The 9,680-nt window shown below is 53.8% G+C and overlaps 1 protein-coding gene across 3 annotated transcripts; it reads right to left on the bottom strand.

Annotated features, from left to right (window-relative positions):
- Positions 1–203: 203 nt before the first annotated feature.
- SLC22A6 (solute carrier family 22 member 6) lies at positions 204–7,079 on the bottom strand. 3 transcript variants are annotated; one of them, XM_040981866.1, is made up of 10 exons: positions 6,433–7,079; positions 5,595–5,698; positions 5,179–5,333; positions 3,975–4,143; positions 3,443–3,566; positions 3,174–3,289; positions 1,988–2,202; positions 1,751–1,859; positions 548–751; positions 204–294 (listed from the first exon to the last, which is right to left on the bottom strand). In XM_040981866.1, the coding sequence occupies exons 1-10, from the start codon at positions 6,799–6,801 to the stop codon at positions 204–206; spliced, it is 1,656 nt and encodes a 551-aa protein (XP_040837800.1). In that variant the 5' UTR covers positions 6,802–7,079. The 3 variants fall into 3 exon arrangements, with proteins under 3 accessions (XP_040837800.1, XP_040837801.1, XP_040837802.1); XM_040981867.1 differs by having other exon boundaries at positions 204–291; XM_040981868.1 differs by having other exon boundaries at positions 204–291; positions 548–619; positions 6,433–6,801.
- Positions 7,080–9,680: the final 2,601 nt, after the last annotated feature.

Below are 9,680 nucleotides of genomic sequence, written 5' to 3'. Positions count from 1 at the left end.
GCACTGAGACGCTGCACACAGAATTTCCACAGGGTGGTCTTGGCGAGGTTTTATTTAGGGTGGGTGAACCCTGGCGAGGTGCTCCCTGAGCCACAGCCCCACGCGCGAGCCTCCATAGCCTCCCTTGGGCTCCTTGGGTGGGTGGCTAGGGGTCTGCAAGACTTGCACTCCCTGGAGGGCTCAGAAGGGTCCCTCCTCCGTCCTCAGAGTCCGTTCTTCTCCTGTGCTGAGGCCTGGAGAGGGACCATCTGCTTCTGCTGCTCCTGCTGCTGCTGCTTTGGTTTTCCTCTCCTCCTAGTGGGAGGCAGAACGGTGGTATTCCGGATATGTAGCTGGCAGGCCTAGTTGGGAGTCAGGGCCCTTCCCAGGGACCTCCACTGTGCCATCCCCAGCCACCTGCTGTCTGCTGGGACTGTCTAGGAGCCCAGGAAGGAGGACTCACAGGGCACCAAGGGCTCTGGTCTGGAGCAGAAGGCCTGGGCTTGTGTCTCGAGGTCAGTCCACTCTGGGTGTGTGTGTCCCTGCTGCTCTCTGGCTGTGGGCCTACCTGTCCTCCAGGTCCTGCACAGTGTCTGGCAGCGGCTGCCCCAGGGTCTCTGGTAGGAGGGCAGTGGCGGCGCTGGCGGCCACAGGAACGGCGCCGTAGATGAAGAGAGGCAGGGAAGGGTAGAGCTCGGAGGTCATGCTCACCAAGGGGCTCACGATGCTGCCCACTCGGGCCATTGTGCTGCCCATGCCCAGGCCCGTCTGCCTGTGGGGCTCAGGAGGGGGGTGTGTGGGTTAGTTAGGCTAGAAGGCTGAGGTGCCACAGGGCAATTCAGTCCTGGCCCTAGGACACTCCCTCGTGTGTCCCCACTGATGCATTTGGTGAGAAAACCTGTTTGGCATTTGTTTTAATGATTTTGTTTTTTCAAAAAGGGAAGTTGAGCAGGGTTCTGGGTAGAGAATGGGGGAGTTTTGAGATTGATTGTGTGGGCCTGGGCAAGTCCCTTTTCATCTCTGGGCCTCAATGACTTGGTTCTCAAGTCATCTGGACTTTTGAATTCCAGTTGCTCCAATCCCACACAGACTTCTCAGATTAGGGGAGGAAACTGTAGTCCACATGCTAAAACTTCTGAGGAATGTTCACACGTGTAAGGTGGGAATATGAGAGTACTTACCTCACTGCCATGTCATTGAGGATTGAATAGTTAGTAGCAGTGAAAGGTTTCAGATGGTGCCAAGCACATCCTAAGTGCTCTGTTCTCTTGTTCTTTCCCCCTGAGAACTCACAGGTGCACAGGACCTCTCTGGGTTCCCATTCCACGGAGAAGAAGGGAGCCCATGTGTCTTTGCTTGTCCATTGAGACTTTCGCCTCCCAGTCTGAAGTGTGCTTCTTGTGTCCGCCCCTCAGTGTGGTGGCCACAGCCCCTTGTTGGCTCCTATGAAGGAATCTGCCTGCATGTGGCTGCTCTTCTGCTTCTGAAATCTCCACTTGTTTGGAAGGAGAAGTTGGATATGGAGGCAGCTCCTACCTTGCTCACGTCTTGCCTCTTAGATGTGTTTTCTGGACTGCCCACTTAGTAGCTCTTTTTGAGAATTTCTTAGATGGCAGCCACACCTGTGCCAGCTAAGCCTTGAGGTATGTATTGAGTGGCTATTGTATGCTTTGCAGTGGTGAATTTTCAGAGGGCGTCTTTGGGCTAGCATGTTCTGAGCTGCTCTCTGGTGCCTGACTCCCTCCCTACCCCCACCTTAGCTTCCACTCACCGGATCACCGTGGGGTACACCTCCCCAGTGTACAGGAAGATGCAGTTGAAGGATGAGGCCAGGCAGCCTTTTCCCAGCACAGCAAGGGAGGTCCGGATGATGGACTGGTCTAGGGAGAGAGGAGGGGCCAGCAGAGACCTGGGCTTGGAAGAGTTGGCTTCCCTCCTTTGTGAGATGTTGGGTAATGTTCAGAGGTGAGGCTGAGTTGGGAGGGGCCTGATGCTCATGAATGCTTACCCCGGGGTATCACCCCATTCACCAGGATGCAAATGCCGGCCAGCAACAGCGAGGCCAACTGGGCTGGCCGGCGTCCCAGAGTGTTGATGATGAGGAAGCACACAAGCTTGGCAGGCAGGTCCACGGCACCAAAAATCACTTGAATTAGGTAGATGCTGACCCCAAAGCCTTGCAAATCCATGACCAGCCCATAGTAGGCAAAGCTGGTGGCAAACCTATTGCGAAAGGGAGAGGGGAGTGGAATGTATTAGGGAGGCTTCAAAGGAGTGCTGTTTCAAAACTCGGAGCAGCGAGCTGTGTTGCATACCTTGCTTAAGGAGTGAGGATTTTCCTTGGCTAATATTTCTTCAGGCATTTGACTACATATTTAAATTGCATAGTTTGAGTACTGGGGTCTCCTTCTAATACTTTAAAACTTCCAGTCTTCTAGTAAGTCCCCAGTGTGTTACGGGATTTTTACTTAGTTGATTTGTAAGATTTACATGGTTTCAGTCTTATCTGTTGGTGTTGGACTGAGGGATGGTGGGTATTGAGGGCCTGGTCTTGAGGGCCAAAGTGTTGGGAAGAGGCCAGGGACCTGTCTGTGGTCCTGGCCTAAATGTTGTGCATCTAAAGACGTTAAGAGCTAACAAAAAGAAGCTTTGGTGACTGGGTGGACCCACAGAATGTGTTGTTGGCTTGCTCCTGCTGACCACACCTGCTTTGACGGTTGGTGGAGTTTCTGTGGTGGTGGGAAGGAGGATGACACAAGAGAGTGGCAGTGGGAAATGTTGCAGAGGGAATGGGGGAGTCCTGGGTTACATCAACCTTGGACCAAGTGGAGTCGAGTCTTAGCCATGTTATTGCCTGTGCCTGTGCTCCTGGCACAGCAAAGTTGCCAAATGCTTTGCAAGCCAGAGGGGTCTCTGCCTTCATGGTGTGAGTCTAGTGGCTCTAAAGGCCACTAACCATCCTGTGATATTGTCATATTGTTACTGGGTGATGAAAGGAGGAGATGGGGAGACTGATGTCCCCTGAGGCCCATGCCTGCCGGACTTGATATATAGGATTCCTGCTCCTCACAGCAGTTGTACTGCCCTGTCTCCTCCCTCTCTTTTGGCTTCCTTCACCCGTTGCCTCCCTCCCTGGTCAGCCTTTTGTCTCGTGGGCTGCCTGCTTGCCCATTTGTCAATCTTCTTGGGCCTACCACAGCAAGGAGAGGCAGAGGAAGAGGCGGCGAAGGGTAGGGCAGCGTATCAGCTCCACGGCCGAGGCCTGGCCTTTGCTTGTGGTCATTTCCTTCTGCAGATTCATCCGGAGCACCTGTGGGATGGGCAGGGATCAGGGACTGGCTTCTCACAGGGGCTTCTCCTAGCCTAGCATGGCTCAGAGAAGCCTCCTGGCTTCTGGGTCCTGGGTGTGGAGTTTGGGGGTGGAAGACAGGTGAAGTGTTGCAGGAGGTCTCGGGGATCTCACCTCAATACTCAGCTTGGCTCCCTCTTCCTGCTTTTTGTTGATCCGGGCGACTTTCTGCAGGGCCTTCAGGGTGAGGTCCAGCCTTCCAGAAGTGGAGTACCAGCGGGCCGACTCAATAAAGAACCTGGAAGCAGGAGGAGTGAGGGTGAGGAATGACCTTGGTTCTGGTCCACAGGCCTGGGGCAGGGGCTGGGCTTAGCAGGGGGAGTGCAGTGGAAGCGGTCCACTTGTTCAGCTTGGTGGACCACACATTTCTCAACTCAGAAGCTCAGCTCTTGGGTGTGAATAGGGAACGAGAGCAGGTGGTCTGGGGTAATGAGGGGAATCCAGAGGACCGGGTTCCCTGGGGAAAGCCTTCTTCCCACAGCCTCAGTTTCCCCAGGTGTGCCAATGAGGCGGTAGACTGGGGTTGACTTTTTCTGGTTTTGTGAGGTGGAAGGTCTGTGTAAGAAGGGTTGGGAGAAGGCCTGTCCTTTGAAGCCCTCCTGGCACATTGGCTCTACCCTGCCACCCCGCCATGGGCACCACGCACCAGGAATAGATGAAGAAGACGAAAAAGGGCACGGAAACCAACAGCTGCAGGTAACGCCAGTGAGGCACAGCGTAGGCCACGCCGGCTAGGAGGAACTGGCCTATACTGTAGACGTAGCCAGTCAGGGTGCCCACGTAGGCCCGCGTGTGGATGGGCATCCACTCCACGTCTGTGGAGAGGGTGGGAGACGGGGGTGCCGCTAATGAGGCTGCAGAGCAGATAGAGAGCCCTCCCGACCACCGGACCTTGCCCTAGGACGCAGAAGGAGACTCAGCAAGAGAGGCTGGGGGAGAGAAGGCGGGGGAGGCAGGGACTGGAGCGGGCTTAGCATCCTTAGGAACATATCCCTTCTACACTCTTGCTGGCTTTTCTTTCACTCTGCTAGGGCTCCCTCTCCTTAAAGAGCATCTCTTCTGGCCACTCAACAGTAGCCACTGCCCTGATCTTCCTCAGCTCCCAGCTGGATTCACCCTTGGTGGCCAGAGTAGCTTGCAGGAGACATCAGTGTGTGAGAGGGACCCCATCTCTGTGTAGCCTGAAGGGCTTGAGCTTGTGTCTGGTGGGATCCTGACTCACTCAGCTCCTGGGACAGGGACTTGGATTCTTAGACTGGACTTTAGGGCCAGGTTTCTTAGGGGTCCTGTCTTGCTTCCAGTCTCAGGAGAATCCTTGGATTTCTTCCTGGGCTTGAGAGATGACGTTAGGGGCCAATCCTTTCCTTTCTCCCCCACCTCAAATCAGGTTCCTCATTTGAGAAATGGAAGGAAGGGGGATCTTCTGGGGATTGCACTGTGCTGGACCATGGATGGACCCTACTCAGTGCATAAATGAGCTTGCTTCCATGATGCTGTTTTACCCTACAGAAATAGGAAAACATTGGAAAAAGTGGGATGTTTCACACTGATCAAAAAGGGAAGGAAGAAGTCTGACAGCCCGGCACTCCTGGCTGAGGTTGCAGTCTGTGGTGCCTCTGGATGGGGGGTGTGGGTCTTTGATACAGTCCTTGATATCCCCTTGAATGACTTAGGGATTCTGACAATCTTGCTTGTAAGCTAAGGATTAGGGTGGCACGGGCCCGAGAAAGGTTGCTATGCTGCCTGGAAGGGCAGTGTCCAGGTAGGGAGGCTGCACGATAGTCAGGGCTGAGGTGGGGTGGGCTGGGAGAGGAGGCAGCAGGAGGGTAGGACAGCTGAGCATCCCTCACTCAGTGTCATGCAGTTGAGGGCAATGCCGGCCAGGGCCATGCCCGAGAGGAACCGGAAGGCACAGTAGACGGCGAAGTTGGGTGAGAAGGCTGCACAGGTCCCTGACACGGCCGTCTGCAGGTAGTTCAAGATCAGCACCTTACGGCGGCCCAACCTGTTAGGAGAAGGAAGATTTGCAACAGGGGCTGGAGGACGGTGGGGGACCAAGCTGGGCTGGCAGAGACGTGTGTGCACTAGATGGTGCCTTGGGCCAGGGTGAGGGGTGGGTTTGAGGACCAGTGAAGCATTATAGGGTTGAGCCATAAGTCCTCAAACCAGCCCTCACTGGGAATGCCAACCTTTCTCCTAGGCCCCCTGATCACAGTGCAGGAATCTCCAGTCCTTGCCTGGCCTCTTAACCCTGCCCAATACTGACCTGTCTGCCAGGTATCCGAATACCATGGCTCCAATCAGCACTCCTGCCATGTACAAAGACTGGCCCAGCTGGCGTAAGGCCCTGTGAGAGCACACGAGGTCCCACTGTGGGGGGAGGAGGGTAAGGGTCAGGCACATCAAGCCTGGCACAGACAGCCTTCCACCCTCTTGCAGGCTAGTCCTCTTCAGAGGTTCTCTGCCTCTGCCGGTCACATTGCCCTTTGCTGTTCTGCTCTCTGGCTGGTTCTGGAGCTTTTCTCAGCAGCTCTCACATCTACCACTCATATCTACCTTTTCTCCCCCCCGCCCCCTTTACCGCCAAGGCCCCTTAGTAAATATTATTCTCCCTCTTCCCATCTTGGTCCCTGGAGGACTTGAGACAGCCTCTGTGTATGTGTGTGTGCGTGTGTTACATGTACTATACATGCGGTGTGTGTGTGCTTAGTATGTGAGTATGTATGGCATTTGTGTGTCTGTCTGGGTGGGGGAAGCAGAATCCAGGTGCCACGTGGAGAGAAGGAGTCCAGGGAATATTGGAGCTAGCAGTTACAATCCCACATCCCACGTAAGTGCGCCTCAGTACTGGTCTTGGCTTCACTCCTGATCTAGCTTCCTATTAGTGTGCCTGCACCCTTGGAACCAGCGGGTGATGACTCAAGTGTTTGGGTGCTTGCCACCCACATGGGAGACCTGGATTGAGTTCCTGGCTCCAGGTTCTGACTTGTCCCAGGCCAGTCATTGTGGGTATTTGGAGGAGTGAATCAGAAAATGGGAATTAGGTCTGTCTGTCTGTCTCCTTTCTTCAAATAAAGCAAAAACTGAAACAAAGCAAGGCTCACCTCGGTCACGATGGTGGAGGGGAAGGTGCTGTTGTCGTAGATCCACCCATCGATGCAGGGCTCCGTGGTCCCTGTGCTGTTGGCCTCTGTGCCGTCGGCAAAGGGAGGTGTCCCCTGGGGGGAGGTGAAGCGGAGGCAGGACTGAAACCGCCCCTGTGTGTCCCGGGGCAGCCAGGCCTGCAGCCCCCCATCCTGGCTGAGGTTGGCATGGGCAGGTGGGCGGCAGTGGTGGGTGGGGATGGCAGCAGTGAAGTTCTGCAGGGTGTTGTGGGAGGCCATCAGGACCAGCGGGAGCACCACCAGGGTGACCTGGATCCGTTGGAAGCGGCCGACGCCCCCCACTTGCTTCAGGAGGTCATTGAAGGCCATGGGGTCAGGCCTGGCCAAGAGGCTGGGAGTTGAGCACCTCCAGTCCTGGGACCTCTGTCTGCCGGCTGCTGTTCGCCCTGGGAGCGGGGCTTGCTGCTGCTTCTGCAGCAGAGGTGCGCCTGGAGCTGAGTCTGAGCCGGCTCTGTGGGGGCACTGCAGCCTGGCCGCTGCCCCTCCTTCTCCCCCAGCTCCCTGCTCTCTCCCTCCCTTTCCCTTGCAGCCTCCCCTTGTGTTGGGGGGTCGGCACTGCTCAGTCCTCAGGGTCTGCTGTGGCCTTGACCCTTACATGAGCTGTTTTTAATTCTTGCCCTGGAGAGAATGAGTTAAAATGTGACTTAGTAGCAGAAGGATTAACCCTCCACTATTCCTTGGGTCAGTGGAATTTCTCCAAGTGGGGATAAAGGGCAGGAGAGGGTGAGCGGAAGTGGGAGTGGAGAGAGGATGTGCCAGGGTGGGGAGAGTGGGTGGGTCCCTCTGGGCATCTCAGGGCTGGAGGTGGCCAAGTGGGACCCTGCTTCTTTCCTTTGAATGAGGACACTGGGCTCTGGGAAGTGCGATGTTCTCTTGAGGGGTTCTGTCCCCTTTAGTGGATGAAATCCAAAGTCTTACTGGGAAGAGTTGCCAGGAAAAACACAAGAGGCTCAGCTCTGAATTTCAGATCAGTGAGTACAGCTGAGGTGTGGGTATGTTCCTAATATTGCATGGGGCATACTTACAGGGAAACTTCATTGACTGATCTGAAATCCACAATTCACTAAGCATCTTGTGTTCTTATTTTGGGCTTGGTTTGGCAACTTCAGACTTGAGCCATCTGAGGAAAGTTTACAACTTAATTTTTATTGTATTATTTTTGTTTAGAAGGCAGTGACATAGGATGAGAGTAGGTAGGAGTGGGAGAGAGATCTTCTGTCCTCTAGTTCACATCCCAAATAGTTGCAATGGTCAGAGATGGGCCAGGGTGAAGCCAGGAGCCCTACCCAAGTCTCCCAGATGGGTGTTACAAACCCAAGTATTGTCCTCCTGAGCACATTAGCAGGCAGTTGGATGAGACATGCAGGAGCAGACAAGCAAAATGGCAGCTTAACGTACCGTGCCAGAAAGTGTACCCTACAACTTACATGTTATAAGGGCCACAGCTTTGTTTTGTCCAGTAGGAAGACACAGTAGAGACCAGGAGCTTCTCTCAAAAGGCTGGGGAAGCAGCTACCATCCTCTGTGGTTGAGGCTGACTCTTGCAGGGTCTCAGTGTTCTTGCTTGCTGTCACTCAAGATGTTTTCCTTTGCTGTACTGCCTTCTTTCTTAAAAAAAAAAAAATGACCACAATTAGCCACAGCACTAAGACAGTCACTTGAATCTCTACAGCACCCAAAGTCCTAGCGACTGACCATCCAGACAGCACCCATCTCTGACTGGCAGGACTCTCAGGCTTCCAATTGGTCAGTTTGTAGATTGGGGATGTCAAGGAAGCACAAGGCACAGATCCTTGTTTTTGTCTTGTGCAGTGAACATTACATAAAGCCTGGACTCTGGAGTCCATCAGCTCAGCTCTGTCTTCACGCCCCAACCTAGGGACTGTGTAACCAGGGGCGAGCTCCTGAACCCTTCTGTCCTCATGGTGCCATGGGGATGGGAGTCATGCGCACCTCATTAACTTCTGGGAGGTGCAAATCAGCGAGTGCAGGCAGAGATCTTGCAGGAGTCCTGCCTTGAGCTCATGATCACAAGCTTCTGCTTGCTTCTGGTACAAAGGTGGCAGCTTCACCTTGATATTAGAGAGAAGAGAAGCCCAGGCACATCTTCCCCTAAGAACGGTGATGTGCCCCTGGGGGTGATGTTGCTCGTTCCAGCTTAGGGGCCATCGGGCAGGGTCTGAAGTCTGGTTGTGGTAGAGCTATTGACTCCCAGAAGGTAGAAGCTGGGACTGAGTTGAAAAGTACATGAGACAGCCACTTATAACCAAAAATTATCCTGACAATATCGGCAATGCTATCCATGGTGCCGAGACAGCAGACATTTCTGAGTGATACCATATCCACCTGGCCAATGAAATGCCAGCCACACAGATGGAGAATCCTCGTTGGAGTGGGGAAAATGTTCTCAAGGTGAAGAGAAGCTTCCCCTTCCACAGCTCCTTGCCATATGTGAGAACAGCAGAGTTGCTCAGCCTCCAACACCCCTCAGCTCTTTTCCTGTTGTGTTTTCTGAGCCACTTTTGCCACTGAGGTGGCCGAGTCAAGATCTTGTATCCAGCCTGACACCCTTCTCAATGATGATTGAACTGGTTGGTTGGTCTTGGCTTACTTACTACCATTGACTTTTCTTTACCTTTATGGTGTTTCCATTTTGGCCCTCAGTCATCTGGCTCCTTTTCTTGTTTTTAATTCTCTACCATCCACTGGTTCACTCCCCGACTGGCCTCACTAAGGCCAGATCCTGGGTCAGTTGGAAGCCAGGAGTCACCTCTTGTGGGTACAGGGCCCCAAGCACATGCATCATTCTCCACTATGTTCCCAGGCACATTATCAGGGAGCTGGCTCAGAAGTGGAGCATTTGGGACTTGAACCAGTATTCATATGGGATGCTGCTGTCACACATGGAGCTTTATTGCTATGCTACAGCACCAGCCCCTCTGTCAATCTTCCATCTGTTGGTTTATACCCTAAATACCCATAACATCCAGGGCTTCACTATGCTGAACCCAGGAGCCTGGAACTTCATTTGAGTCTCCCACATGCGTGGCAGGGACCTATCCACTGGAGTCACTACCTGCTGCCTCTTAGAACTCACAACAGCAGGAAGCTAGAGTTGGAGTGGAGCTGAGATTTGAATCCATGCGTTCCAGCATGAGATGTGGGTGACTCACGTTGTGTCTTAACTG

Source organism: Ochotona curzoniae, unplaced genomic scaffold (genome assembly GCF_017591425.1).
Source record: "Ochotona curzoniae isolate NIBS_2020 unplaced genomic scaffold, NIBS_Ocur_1.0 contig_3527, whole genome shotgun sequence".
Classification (NCBI taxonomy): domain Eukaryota; kingdom Metazoa; phylum Chordata; class Mammalia; order Lagomorpha; family Ochotonidae; genus Ochotona; species Ochotona curzoniae.
The sequence above is the reverse complement of the archived record's forward strand: the minus strand, read 5'-3'. Positions and strand labels throughout refer to the sequence as shown.

Coding starts and splice junctions, on each gene's coding strand:
- SLC22A6 (XM_040981866.1), bottom strand. CDS start 6,801: ATGGCCTTCAATGACCTCCTGAAGCAAGTGGGGGGCGTCGGCCGCTTC. Junction 5,699..6,432: donor CCTCCACCATCGTGACCGAG/GTGAGCCTTGCT, acceptor CTCCCCCCACAG/TGGGACCTCGTGTGCTCTCA. Junction 2,203..3,173: donor CTCTGCCTCTCCTTGCTGTG/GTAGGCCCAAGA, acceptor CTTTCGCAATAG/GTTTGCCACCAGCTTTGCCT.